This window comes from Mirounga angustirostris, unplaced genomic scaffold (genome assembly GCF_029215605.1).
Source record: "Mirounga angustirostris isolate CCGP_5_RB_7025 unplaced genomic scaffold, mMirAng1.0.hap1 SCAF_12, whole genome shotgun sequence".
NCBI classification, from domain to species: domain Eukaryota; kingdom Metazoa; phylum Chordata; class Mammalia; order Carnivora; family Phocidae; genus Mirounga; species Mirounga angustirostris.
The window spans coordinates 36,175,449-36,190,845 of NW_026991720.1; the positions used below are offsets into that span (position 1 = coordinate 36,175,449).

Here is a 15,397-nt window from a genome sequence, read left to right on the forward strand (position 1 = left end):
ATAACTAAAAATTTTTAGAATCAAGTTTTTTTTTTTTTTTTTTTTTAAGATTTTATTTATTTATTTGACAGAGAGAGACACAGCGAAAGAGGGAGCACAAGCAGGGGGAGTGGGAGAGGGAGAAGCAGGCTTCCCGCGGAGCAGCGAGCCCGACGCGGGGCTCGATCCCAGGGCTCTGGGATCATGACCTGAGCCAAAGGCAGACGCTTAACGACTGAGCCACCCAGGCGCCCCTTAGAATCAAGTTTTAACATATTTTTTGTGTATGCATTTTGACCAAGTTAGCAGAGGGGTTTTCATTATGTATACTGGGCACTTGTCAACCTTAACTGGTTTTGGCTTTTAGAACCCAAATCATAAATTATTTTGAAAATACTTTGCTTGAAGGATAAATACCATTATTTTGAATACTGTAAAAACAAAGAATGGACTATTATGGAAAAAAACTGAATTTGCCCATTCTATTTTTGTTTAATAACTTTATTTAAAAAATAGTAAGCTTTCGGGTGCCTGGGTGGCTCAGTCGTTAAGCGTCTGCCTTCGGCTCAGGTCATGATCCCAGGGTCCTGGGATCGAGTCCCACATCGGGCTCTCTGCTCTGCAGGAAGCCTGCTTCTCCCTCTCCCACTCCCCCTGCTTGTGTTCCTGCTCTCGCTGTCTCTCTCTCTCTCTGTCAAATAAATAAATAAATAAATCTTTAAAAATAAATAAATAAATAAATAAATAAAATAAATAAAAAATAGTAAGCTTTCAAGGGTATTCTAGAACGTGGAATTTTTTTATATCTGGAGACTGTGTTTTTTGTTCATCTTTGTAACCACCATTTAACATAGTGTATTCTTAGCAGACAGGGTTTGATACATTCTTGTGGTATATGATTTAAAAGTTCTGGGTCCAGGAAGCCTTATAGAGAACATAGGGAACATAATCAGGTTCATACCTTATAGCATCCACCACATTTTATGACATATCTTCTTCCCTTTCTTTGATGCCAGTGCTAGCTCATTAACTTTGTTATTCTGGGTAGCATTTGACATAGAGTATTTTCCCCCCCAACAAATCCATTGAAAGAATGAAAGATATATACAGTTACATTGTTTAGTCTCTATTATAAGTGTACTACACTTTACTAATCACACGTCAGTTTCAGTATCAGCATACCTGGGGAGAGTTGCGAGACTTAAATGTTAGCAAAGACATTAAGTTGGAAGTTTTCTGCAAACAGTTTGAGTTAAATAGGCTTTACCGACGAAATTTGAATCCTTCCTCAAAACTTCAGTGGAGCAGATAGTAAGCTTTAAAACTCTACAAGAAATTGATAGTATGTACACAAAATTTTGTTGAATGTGAAAAACTACAGGTCTTCTTAAAAGCTGAAGGGCAGTAGGTTTCTGTATATATACAGTTATCTTTGTATATATACAATTGCCTTTGCAACTCTAGTTAATTCTAGAGTAAATTGAATTTCACAGTATACAGTGATAGAGTTGTAGTAGATGTATTTGGTGCCCCACATAACTTACCCTTGGTCTTCAGCTGTGATGGACAAACACTGTGAGCTCAGAGGCACCCAGCCCTAACAAAGTCACACTTTAAATGAGTGCTGCTTTCTTTTCTGCTTTCCACTGTTCTTCAGCACTGCTGGAGCCCGCTAAGGATGTCCCTTACTCAGTGTCTTAAGTGCAAACTAGAAGTACAGGTTCTCAACAACTCTCAGTTAATTGGGGATTGTAGCTGATGCATAAAATGTTCCAGCCTCCTGTTTTTTAGGTGCACAATTCCAGAGGCATTCATATGCTTCTCTCGCTTCTCTCGCCCACAGCAGCAAACTCAATAATGCACCTTTGTATTAGCATTTTTTCCTGCCTTGGCTCATTCTCCCCACTCCCTCACTCCTGTTTCCTAGGATTCGCTCCCAAACAAACTACTTATACCCAGGTCTTTGTCTTATGTTGTATCTTCTGTAGAATCTAAGCTAAAATGCCTTACAGAAAGGAAATCTTTTTAAATATGTTAAACATAGCTTTTCCCATACAGCTTTTGTTTGAATGATTCTTATTACCAATAGATGTAGTAATTTTATGTATTTATTTTACATATTATATAGGACAGTGAAACTTAGAAGTTCAAACAAAAGGCCTTTTAGAATTGAAGATATCTATCTTAATAAAAGATAAAGCACCTTTAAAATGATACTATACCTTGGGCGCCTGGGTGGCTCAGTCGGTTAAGCGACTGCCTTCGGCTCAGGTCATGATCCCAGGGTCCTGAAATCGAGTCCCACATCAGGCTCCCTGCTCTGCGGGAAGCCTGCTTCTCCCTCTCCCACTCCCCCTGCTTGTGTTCCCTCTCTCGCTGTGTCTCTCTCTGTCAAATAAATAAATAAAATCTTTAAAAAATAAAAAATAAAAATAATAATAAAATGATACTATACCTTAATGAACCCTTTGATACCAGGTCTGATGAATAGTCAGGAAGAGTGTTAGGAACACATAGGTTTATTAATGTATCATTAATCAAAATATTTTTTTCAAAGACTTTACTTCCTGTAGTTCTATTTAGAGATTTGGTAAATAACTATATCTGAAAGATGTTGCTAAAACTGAGGAGTTTTTCTTTGAGAATTTCGGAAATACATTTGCCTGGTTGTTTTAGTGGATGGTTTTTGCAGTCCACTCTATAACAAATTGAGAGCTCTATCACTACACAAATATTACTGGTTAATGAAAATATTGTTGTATAAATACATAACCCCCCAAAAGAGAACCCTTCATCCCTTTTGGGTTTACAGTCAGTATTCAGGCCAAGATTGAGACTGTGATATATACTGTGTGTGAGGGCATGTATGTATCTTTATTGCTGTTTCTTAATTTAGTCAGACTAAAGGGCTAGTATTCTGATTTTCAACACAGTCCTTGTTGGACTCTCTGCCTACAATAATAAGGTTTTTCAAATTTTGAATAAGTAAGTCTTGATAATTTGAACTGTTATAATTCTTTTTCTGTGTTAAAAAAAAAAACAAAACCAAATACACCTCTTAAATGCTAGAATCTAATAGTCTCACCTGGGGAGAGAATTTCTGTTTTATTTTATGTTTTTAAGTTTATTCTGTCACCAAACAATTGCCTACATTTGAACATAAGGCAAGAAAACCTAATCTTATGATTTAGGACATTGAGTGAGGCTACCATGATAATTTTTGTTTATCCTTTTGTTTATTCTTTTACCTTTACAATTATGTTAATGTCATTTATTTGGCCATAGCATTCTCATTCCATTCTTTATCAGAACACACCTCGCTCTTTCAGATTTCATATTAAAAGTGGTGACTGATTTAATGTTTTTAAAAATGTCATGGCCAGATAATATAGTCAGCTTATAATTTCTATTCAGAACATTTTATAAAGACTTAAAAGTTTGGAGAGGCTTCCGAGGTAATTTCTCTAGCAGTATTTTTGCCCTAGGATTATAATTTTTTGAAGTACAGTATGCCGAGAGCATGTCCAATGAGTAAATAAAAATATTTAGCTTGCTTGCTAATTTATGTTACCATCTCACCTATCAACCCCTTTTTAATATAGGAAACTGTATGTAGAGATCCAAGAAAATAATAGGCAAGAAGCAGGCTTAAGTAACTTTACTCTGTGCTGCAAGGTCATATTGCCCAAGGGTAGCAGGATAATTAATGCTTGAATGCCCAGCCATAATTGTTCTCTATCTGTGTGTTTTTGGTTTATAAACTGATAACTCACACTTATGTCTACTTATGTTTTTTAGTTCCATTCAGTTTCACAAATCGATCTGTTTAAAATGGTGAAATTTATTTGATTATCAAATCATCATAGTTAAAATGATGCATCATTTGCATAAAGGAGCTTTTAAAATTAAAAAAATTTAAGCTTCATGAAATTTGATTTCATGATTTTGCTTTTCTCATTTTTAAGTAATTTTAGGTTATGCAGAAATAAACTTTTAAAAGCCATTTTTAAGTGAAGTTAACTTAATTCATTTTTTTCCCTTGCTTTTAGTGGGAGATTTTGATAAGATCTGGCGAGAACATTGTGAGGATGAGGAAACACTTTGTGAATATGCTGTTGCAATGAAAAATTTGGCAGATAACCATTGGGCAAAAACTTGTGAGGGCGAAGGTCGTATTGAATGGTGTTGTAGGTGAGTGTTTTTATGAACTAACATTTTTGGTTTCTAATGTATTGTTTAAACTCTTAAATCCAAATAATGCTTTGTATAATTCACTGTACCAAAATAGGACTGTTTTAAAACAGATTATGTCTTTTAAATAACTTTTCCCCCTTGCTTCACTTTCCACTAGGTTTATATCATTCATCTCTTTTTAATCAAATGTTTTTCTTGGACATAACTAAATTTTGTTTCAACTTTTTAAAAGTATAGCTTTAAAAATAAATAAAGTATAGCTTTAAATGCATTTAATATATTTAAACACCAATACATTTAAAATATGAGTTTTAACTCTTCATTAAAAAGTTATAGAAATTTCATTTCATAGTTATCCATATTTGGATTCAAGTAAAAGTGAATATGTTTCTACAATGTAAAATTTGAAAACATCTTAAAAGTGTTAAAATCCTGAATTTTGGATGTATAACTCAGAGTACTGCAGCACTTAAATTTATTTTGGAGAATGTTTATTTTATCATAGTATAAATTCATAGTATAAATTCTAACATTTAAGATACCAGAAAATGAAATACTGCTGGTCAGTTCTCTCAAGGTGGTAAAATGAAAAGAATGGATATGTATCTTGACTGAATTTAAAAATGAATTCCCAGGGGTGGCTGGGTGGCTCAGTCCCTTAAGCAATGGACTTTTGATTTGGGCTCAGGTCATGACCTCAGGGTTGTGAGAGAGAGTCCTGGGGCTCTGCACTGGGCATGGAGTCTGCTTAGGATTCTCTCTCTCCTTCTGCCTTTGCCCCTCCTCTCTCTCTCTCATTCTCTCTCTCTCTCTAAAAAAGTAAATAAAAAATTAATAAAAATGAATTCCCAGAAAACAAGGTATTATCTTTCTGTGTGGATAATAAAGTTATAACTTCTGATTTATATTTCATTGTAGTTACTTTATCCACAATTTCTGTTTTAATATCATTTAAAAGTTATGTAATAATGCATATTTCACTCATTCAACAAATAATCCAGAGAAAAAAATGTATTTAATTTAGTTATTTTATTCATTTAATAAATAATTTTTAATGATTGTCTACTGTGTACTAATCACATCATAGGCACTGGGAATACAATAATCAACGAAAATCCTTGCTCTCTTTGAGCTTACATGCTAGTGGGGGTTAGAGGCAAGAAACAATATATAAGTTAAATGTATACTAGGTCAGATATAGTAAGTGCCATGAGAAAAATGAAGCTAGGAAAAATAAAACGATTTTAAGTAGGGTAGACAGGATAGGCCTCACTGAAGTAATATGTATAAAAAATGCGAAAAAAAAAAGTGAGAGAAAAGGCCTAAGAAGTCCGAAGGCCTTTAGGTACAGATTATGCTGGGATGTTTCTGAAACAGTAAGGAGACCAACGTGGCTAGAGCAAAATATGAGGGGAAGAGGAGTGGTAGAGAATAAGATAATGAACAGCTAGATTTTGTAGGGTCTTGAAACCATTGTAAAGACATTGGCTTTTATTCTGTGTGAATGAGTCATTGGGTGTTTTAAGAAAATTAACAGGATTTTATTAACCTTTTATAATGTGTCAGGGATTCTTAAGAATTAATGGCTGTGTTAAGATAGACTATAGGAAGGGAGGGTGTAAGTAAGGAAATCAGTTAGGAAGCTAATGTAATAATCGAGGTATAAAGTTAAAGGGAAACAATTTTTTTAGAGAGTGAGAAAGTGAATGGACAGAACATTAGTATAATAATATTAATGCCCAAATGAGTATAATGACTCAGGGGGAAGGGAAATGGTGGTGTGTATATTGTGGTGATTTATAATGATATATAAATATGAGTTGGATGAGGGGGAGTGAAAAGGTGGTATCACCCACCAATGGATTGTGGACCCCAAGAATTGTGGAGTTGGAGAACTAAAGAAAGGAGTCAGAATAGTAGGAAATAGGATGCTTGGAATTAAAATGTTTGGTGTTTTTTTTGTTTGGTTCTAGAGAGAAAATGGTTTTTAAATCTGACTTACACAAAAAATACATTTCGTCCCTCAACCTAAGAAATGCAAAATGAGATACACTACTGAACTAAATATTTCCCTTATAACACAGAGTAATAAATGTAATCCAGTCAGGAAATCAGCACCATCACTATTGAAGACCACCATTCTTGGCTTTTAGCAGCACTGCTTTTAAAATTAGTATTCAAATTCACCAACCAAGCTCTCAGACTTTATTTCTTAAATGGACTTTGATAGGTGGTGTTCTCATAGGAGCTTTTGCTTGTACCTTCTTTGAATAATGAATCTGCCTCACACTTCACTCTCTTTTTTCCTTAGATTTGTAGTTTTTATCAATAGTTATTGTATCTACACGTGTTCTGAAAGAGGTCATTTTTAGGTCAAACCGCTGAAAAGGAACATTCATAAGAATTTAGGTCAGACTGCTGAAAAAGAACAGTGGCAAAATATCGTAAACTAATCTTACTATGGGAAGTAATCCACGAGGAGTTTTATAATGTCTTTAAACTTAAAACTAGCTTGAGGGAAAAGGCTTCAAAACAATATTGAATTTTGAAACTTGATTTATCTGTAATTTTAACTTGTGTTATATATAATTCCTTTCTCTGTTGATAATTCTAAGAAAGCAGTGGTAATTTGAAAGCTAAAGTGGGCTTTAAAAAGGGTTTGACAAGTATCTTTCCAGTTAATTATACTTAAAACATTATAGGAATTTGGTATATGAGATAAGCCTTACATTACCATTCTAAGATTTTATTGGCTATTTAGCTTGAAGAATTCTACATATGATTTCCTTCAAAAAAATAATAAAATTTGATTTATAGTGTGAAATACTAAAAACTAGAAACAAAACACAATACAAAGGTATTTGCTTTTTCTAACTCATTGTACATACAGAGAAACACATTGTTTCCTGAACCATTTGCAAGTAAATTGCAGATAACATGACTTTCATCCCCACACATCTCCTAAGAATAAGGACATTCTTCTGCATAACCACAATATCATCATCACATTAAGATAATTAACAGTAATTTTCTCATTTCGTAAAATTTTTAGTTCAAAAATTCAGATTTTTTTTTTTTTTATTGTCCCCAAAATGTCCATATAATTTCTTTTCCTAAATCCCATCAGGGCTCATGCATGGCATTTGGTGGTTACATTTCTTTAGGTTCTTGTTTTTGTTTTCCATAATATTGAGTTTTTAGAGAAATATCAGTTTATTTGTATAATATCCCACATTCTCTGTTTTGTGGTTCTTGGTTTCAAGATGGTTGATAGTACTGTTCAAAATATCTGTATGTCCTTAGGGATTTTTTTTTTTTTGGCTTTTTGTTCTATCAGTTACCAAGAGAGATATTTTCAAGATACCATTTTTCTCAATTTTTGTATAATAATTATTTGGCTTATCTTTTAGAGATTTAACTTTTCTTTTGAAGTTCTATTCAGTTAACCTTTTTCTGAATTAAAAAGAATTATGATAATTATTTTAAAACCCTTGTCTGCTTATTCCAATATATGTTTTATCTAGATCTGCTTCTTTTGGCTGTTTTTTCTTTTGGTTATTATGGATCATTTTCCTGCTTCCTTATATGTCTGGTAATTTTTAAAAAATATATATACTAACATTGTGTTTTGAAGAGACTGGCATAAATATTAGTTTTCCCTAGAGAGGGCATGCTTTTTTTTTTTCCTCTCTCTGACAGGCTGCTAGGATGAGAGACTGACACTTTGATCCATCAGGGGTTAAGCTGAGTTGAAGCTGGATTACATAGTTTCATTTCATCTCTGGCTTCAAATGCTTTCAGGGTGAGTCCTGTTTTAATGTATATTACAGGCACATTCCTCTAGGAAGACTCTGGGACCTTAGCCTACAGAAGACTGCAAAGAATTTTCTGTGCTTTTTAGTCCCACACCATGCCTCTAGTGCTGCCCCACTGCCTTTTTCATATTCGAAAATCAAGACCTATGGGGGGTGGGGAGGATGCAGGAATAGAACAGGGAGAACAATCTCTGCATTTGGGTTTCTTAAAGATTCCAGTCAGTCACCATTCTAAGCAACCATTAAAAGCTCAGCTGGTTTCCCTTTAATCAAACAAAATCCCTCTACTATGGAAGACGATCCTTTGCTGCCCATGTACCTTTTCAACAAAGTGCCTGTGATCTCTTCTCATCTAGGCCTTTCTTTATAGTTCCTTTAGATCTTTTGTATCTTCAGCTCTCTTGATTTCTTCTTAGTGCATTGTTTTTTAGATTGTATAGTTCTTTTTCCCCCTAGTAACAGCATAACCAGGGGCTTGTTGTGTTTGTATCCTAATCCAAAATTAGCTTTGTGTACTATATTTTGGATTTATTTGATTGTTTTCTCATGGAGCCATTTAACTATTTTTCAATCTCCTTTATTTCTTATAATCTGAAATTTGGATCTAAACTATTGATTCAGGTTATATTATTTTTACCAAGATATCTGTTAGGTAAAACTGCACACTTCTTGTTGTATTACATTAGTAAGTTCTTATCGTCAGGTTATTCTACTAGGAGAGATACTAAATTTTGCCATTTGGTTTAGGTTGATCCTTCCATTGTAACTTATATTTTCCCTTTGCAATTAGCAAGTAATATGCAGAGTGACATTTTGGCTTGTGGATCAGTCCTGTCTCCTGACAGTCTTTCAGCTAACAGGTTTATTTCTGTTTATTAAATAAACTGTTTCATTTGGGGTTGCAAAATGATTTTTTGAATTCTAACGTTCTATGCATTGTTTGGCTTTCTGTAAATAAAAGCTTTTCTTTATGAAAAGGGAATGACTACATGTTCTCTAGAAAGGCTAGGTAAAAATAAACATACACGGATACCTAATTCTTCCTGTTTAATTAGCAGTTTTCTCAATAAGAAATTGGTGTAATAGTTAAAATTGTGATGAGTAAGTTTTTTGGTTTGCGGATTTTTTTATATTTTTGGAATATCACTGTAGCCTCTTACATTGTTATTTATTCAGTCTTTCCATCAGTCTTTTTTTTTTTTTTTTTTGAGGGGGGAAAATGTTCAAATTATTCCATATGTAGCTGGTGGAAGCCCCTTCAAAGCTGGCTTCTGTGTTCTAACATCACCTGTGAGCACTTTCTTACTATCTAGTACAAAATGAGCCTTTACTTCTGCTGTCCAAGACTTAGAATCAAACTATTTCTTCACAGGGCCCTACTTTCTTTTAGTGGAAAGTGGCATTTAGAAATTAAATTAAGATCTGGGTACTAGATTTGCTGCTGAAGGACTTAGTTCTGAATAATATTAATACATTTGCTTTGTCCTACAGTTTACATAAAGTAGTTTGAAAATTACAGTGCCAGTTTTACTTTTAACAATAAACTGGATGAAGTTTAAAATTTCTTTGCAGTTCTTTTGTCTTTAGAACATATCCCACTAAACATCAGGATCCTGTGTTTAAAAGTTACATGAAACAGTTCTTTTGTATATGATTGTGTTCACTTTACTTTAATTTTTATGGGTTTTTCCCCCTATTTTAATTTGTGGGAATATAAAACACTTCCATGGTTCAAAACTCAAAACTTTATAAAAAGTTGTATTCAGAAAAGGCTCCCATCCTTTTTCTTCATTTGTTTTATCCTGGTTTTTTGGGGGTTTTTTGTTTTTTGTTTTTTTGTTTTCAAAATTAACCAAATTCACATACACATATATCCACCAGTTCTTTGTATTCAAGTGGGACAAGTTATATACTCCACTTTATACCTTTCTATTTTATTTAATAATATCTTATGGAGATCGTTATTTGGTATTGTATTGGTCAGGGTTCTCCAGGGAATTGGCTTCCGTGTTTATGGAGGCTGACAAATCCCAAGATCTGCAGAATGAGTTGACATGCTGGAGACCCAGGAGAACCAGTGGTGTAGTTCTAGTCCTGAAGCTGGCAGCCTTGAGGCCTAGGAAGAGTGGATGTTTCAGTTTGATCTGAAGGCAGGAAAAATTCAGTGTCCCCGTGCTAAGGCAGTCAGGCAGGAGTCTTTCATACTCTGGGGAGGGTCAGCCTTTTGTTCTATGCAGACCTTAAAGTGATTGGATGAGGCCCACCCCTGTTATGAAGGATTGTCTGCTTTACTCAGTTTACTAATTTAAATGTTAATCTCATTCAGAAACATCCTCACAGAAACACTTAGAATGTTTGACCAGATGCCCAGGTACCCCTTAGCCCAGTCAAGTTGACAACATAAATTAACCAATTACAAGTATATAGATAATCTTCCTGATTTTAGTCAGTTATTTACAAGTTTTTCCTGTTACAAATAGTGCTGTAGTGGATAACCTTGTGCATATTCATTTTGAATTTTTGGCATTTTATCTTTGTAGATTCCTGGATGTGGAATTGCAGGGTAAAAGAGTAAATGTATCTGTGATTTTGTTAGATATTGTCAAATCACCTGAGATAGCCTTAGATAAGGTTAAATCATTTTGCAGTTCTAACAGCAAAAAACAAGAATACCTATTTCTTCACAGTCTCACCTACCTTTTAAAGGTTTGCCAGTTTGATAGGTAGGAATTGGTATCTGTGTGGTTTTGTTTTCTCTTGTGAGTAAGGTTAGTCTGTTTTCATATATTTAAAAATTATTTGCCCTTTTTTTTGTGAATTATGTGTTTATGTTTTGGATACTTTTTTCCCATTGCTTTTTGGTTCCTTTCTCTTGATTTTTTTCATAGTTTTTTATATGATTTACAGATACATGCCCTTTTTCTTTGACTGTCTATATCTTTTGCCATACAGGTTTTTGTTTTGCTATGTAGAAGAATTGTTTTTACATAATGAGATATGTACCTCTTTCATTGCTTCCAGAATTCAGTTGTCTTAGAAAAGCTGTCCTGATTCCCAGACTATAAGAATTCCTAATAGCAGTTTACTCATTTACTCAGTAGTTTTCTTCTAGTACTTGGATAATACCATTTTTTACATTTAGATCTCTGACCTGTTTGGAATTCATTCTGGTATTCCTTGGGAAGTATAGATCTAACTTTTTCCCCCAAGTAATTATCCATTTCCCAAACATTATTTATGAAAAAGTCCCCCGTTCCTGCAGTGATTTGGCATGACATAATGACATAATGCCAAACGTAACTTTGTTACGTTTCATTGTCTCTATCATTTAATCCATGTTATTCTATAACATCTTCCCCCTACCCCCACCACCTGCTCTTCTTTCTTAGGGTTTTCTTGGTTCTTCCTCTTCTCTCCTTTTTTCTTTTTTTTAATGTATTTTAGAACCAACTGTTCTAACTAAATTTGTAAAAGTTTGTATTTTTATTGGGTTTACATTAAATTTTTTAATAACTGGAGAAAACTGACATCTTTGTAATGTTGAGTCATCATGTCCATGAAAAAGGTATATACCTTTCCATTTGTTCCAGTCTGTTTTTGAGTTGTTCAATAGTATTTTAAGGTTTTCTGAATACTTTTATTGCATTGTGATTGGATGATTTCATCTGTGTTGTTTTTTCTGTGGCTCTTACTGTGGTTTTCTTCATGACATAATACATGTATATGGTAACTTTTATGAATATTCCACGCATGCTTGAAAAGAAGCTTTCTATTAGAGAGCAAAGTTTGTTACGTAGATAAGATAAACTTTATTCTGCTCTTTCAGGCTTCTGTAATCTTGCCTAATACTCATTCACTTGATTGAATCGTGTTTTAAGGTTCCCTATTGTTAGTTGTGTCTATTTCTCCATGCATCTCATGGAGTTTCTGCTTTGTGAAGATGGCTGCTATGATAAATGGCACATAAATATTCATAACTATTACATCTTCTTTGGAAATTGTGGTCTTCACCATTATAAACTTTCCCTTTTTTATTCATTACCAGTCTCTTCATCAACATTTCTCAATCATCTCATGGATGAAATTCATCTTCCAGTAAATGCTTTAAGAACAGCTTGCAACTATGATGTTTCCTGAGTTCTTACATACCAAAAGCTGTTTTTCTATAGTTTTGTTACAAAATGCACAGCTTAGCTAGATAAAAATCCTTGACTCACACTTTCTTTCCTTCAGCTTCTGAAAATAATGTTTCTCTACTTTAATCTTATTTTGTATCCTCTTTCCATTTTCTCCCCACCCCCTCCTCCTTTTCCCTTCACTCTATGCTGAACTATTTGGGAGTCAGTTGCAGAAATCACAAGACTTCCATTCCTGAGTATTTAAGGTGTATCATTGCACTTAGTTGAGGCAAATTCTCTAGCTTCCCTCTCCCTCTTTCGCTCTCTCTCCTTTTTTTGGTTTCAAGTTTTTATTTAAATTCTAGTTAGTTAACATATAGTGTAATATTAGTTGCAGGAGTAGAATTTAGTGATTCATCACTTAAATTTAACACCCAGTGCTCCTCACAACAGGTGCCCTCCTTAATACCCATCACTCATTTTATTTACTTTATTCATTCATTCATTCATTCATTCATTTAGAGTATAGGTTTTTTAAAACATTTATTTAAAAAATATTTTAAATATTTATTTACTTGAGAGAGAGCAAGAGTGAGAGAGTACACAGAGGGAGAGGGAGAAGCCAACTCCCCACCGAGCAGAGAGCCCGACGCGGGGCTCAATCCTAGGACCCCAAGATCATGACCTGAGCGGAAGGCAGACGCTTAACCAACTGAGCCACCCAAGCACCCCATAAAGATTTATTTATTTATTTGAGAGAGAGAATGTGTGAGCTGGGGAGGGGAGCAGAGGGAGAGAGAGAATCCTGAAGCCAGCTTCCGGGGGCACTGGACTTTATCCCAGGACCTGAGCAGAAATCAAGAGTCGACTGCTTAATGGAATGAACCACCTAGATGCCCTTTTTTTTTTTTAAGATTTTATTTATTTGAGACAGCGAGCATGAGTGGGGTGAGGGGCAGAAAGAGAGAGAAAAGCAGACTCCCCACTGAGCGGGGAGCCAGCCACATTAACCGACTGAGCCCACCCAGGCACTTGAGTATACTTGTGTGGGTCTGTTGCTGAGCTTTTTTGTTCCATAGGTCTAGTTGCCCATTCTTTCACCAATACCACATCGTTCTGATCACTATAACTTATCGTAAGTTATAGGAAGTCAGATAGTGGTCAGTCCTCCAACTTTGTTGTTCTCCTTCAATATTGTATTGGCTATTCTGGGTCTTTTGCCTCTCCATATAAACTTTAAAATTGGTTTGTTGGTATCCACAGAATAATTGGCTCTGATGTTGATTGGGAATGTATTGAATCAGTAGATCAATTTGGGAAGAACTGACATTGTGACTGTATTGTATCTTCCTATCCATATTCATGGAATATCTCTCCATTATTTATTCCTTTTTGTTCTCAGTTTTATTTCAAATTTGAAATGTTCTCTCATATCTGCAGATGCTTACTTAATTATATGTAATTAATATTGAAATGCTAGTTTTTTTCTCTTATGGCTGTTTTTGGTTCTGTGTTTCTGAGAATTTTCATTCACTGAAAAGTTTTGATTATTTTTCTCTTTCCCTCTAATAGAACCTTGTCTGGTTTCTAGGTTCATTGAGCATTTCTTTTATGTATTTGTCTATTATGTTGGAGTGTCTGTAATTGGGTAGATAGGGGTTTGGGTGGCTTACTTTGTTCTTTAATTCCAAAGAACCTTGCTTGATTGCTACAAATACAAAAGTATGGTTCCCTTCATAAATATTGTCCTCTTTTGGTCTGACATATGATTTTTTACTATGTGTAGATTATAACATCTCATTATCCTTAATTGCTTCATTTTTTTTCCTTTATCACCAAGCCTCCAGAGATAACTCCTTTTTTCAAGATGCCTCTTTTTCTACCCCAGAAGCAGTCTTTTCAAGGCTCTCCTTTTTGGTGACATACGCTTCTTGTATATGTCTGTGTATAATGTCCTTTTGACCTTCCAGTGGTTAATGCTCTGGTTCACAATGTCACAAATCTTTTCTTAAAATTTCCCCACTCAGAGTTGGACCCCTCTCTTGGATGGTATATCTTAGCTGGTGTTAATCTGTTTTTTGCCACTTTTAAGACCCCATCATATCTTACCCTCTTTTATAGAGTCCTCATCTGCTCTACTTTGGGGGACTCCAAAACCAATTCAGTTGGCCTCTGATTTTTATTTTCCAATTACATGTAAAATGAAGTGCTATTCTGGTTCCTAGTTATGCCATAGGTATGAACTGTATGTGCTTTTATTTGCTCCACTGAAAGATCTGTATATTCTGTGGAAGATGTGTAGGGAGATTGGAATTTAGATGGCTGCTATTTTATGAGAATCTGGAATTCTAGCCCTTTAAGCATTTTGCTGCCAAGTTTCTAGATAACTATGATGTTGAACCATATAAAATTGCAATTTTTGTAATTCAAGGATTCTTGAATATCAGCAATTGTATATAGTGCTACCCAAGAGAAAGATAAGCAAGCTCTTTACTCTTGTGTTTCATGCCTTAGTGAAGTGTTATATATTGTAGAGGCATTATTTTTAGTATTCATTCTAAGGTTATAAAAGCTACATTTTTTATCAGCTTTACTGAGGTTTAATTATATACAATAAAATGCACCCATTCTAGTGTACAATTCAGTGGATATAGACAATTGTTTACACTTCTGTAACCACCACCACTGTCAAGATACAGAATATTTCCATCACATTAAAAAGCTCCATTCTACACTTTTGAAATTAGCCCCACTACAGGAAATCTGTAAGTGGTTTTCTGTCATTAGATTAGATGTCTAAGGACTACATCTTTAAATCAGCCTTTGAGTCTTGCCAGATCTGAAGCTTGCTTATCACTCCAGTGTCATCTAGTTACCTACCCTCCCCCCCCACACACTGTATTTGTGTTGGCCTCAGGGCGTTTTTACTTGTGAGTCCATCCATCCGTTTTCTGCTCAGCACTTTACATTTCACATAACCTTGAATGGATGTCCATCTCTGCAGGATCCACGATGCTTTTTATTTTCTGTGCCTTTACTCATGCTATTCTCTCTGCTAGGAAAGCACTTACCTCCCAAACTAACATTCTTCCTTGCCTGATTTATTCCTAGTCATATTTTTAAAGTCAGCATATATTACTGATTGGGTTGTTTATCAATTGTATTTTATCTTTATCAGTTTTATTTTCTTTATTGTTGTATAATTGTGTCTTTCACTAGTCTGAACTCCTTGAGGACAGCAATGACTTCTTGAATTTGTTTTCACATCACAGATGTGCCAGGCACATGGGG

At 34.6% G+C, this 15,397-nt stretch overlaps 1 protein-coding gene across 1 annotated transcript in view; it reads left to right on the forward strand.

Moving 5' to 3' along the window:
• The window catches only part of BMT2 (base methyltransferase of 25S rRNA 2 homolog), a 95,033-nt gene that overhangs the window by 13,890 nt on the left and 65,746 nt on the right, over positions 1 to 15,397 (forward strand). Inside the window, exon 2 of the mRNA XM_064575030.1 lies at positions 4,029 to 4,170. Coding sequence (XP_064431100.1) covers positions 4,029 to 4,170 — 142 coding nt within the window. The remainder of the gene's footprint in view (positions 1 to 4,028; positions 4,171 to 15,397) is intronic.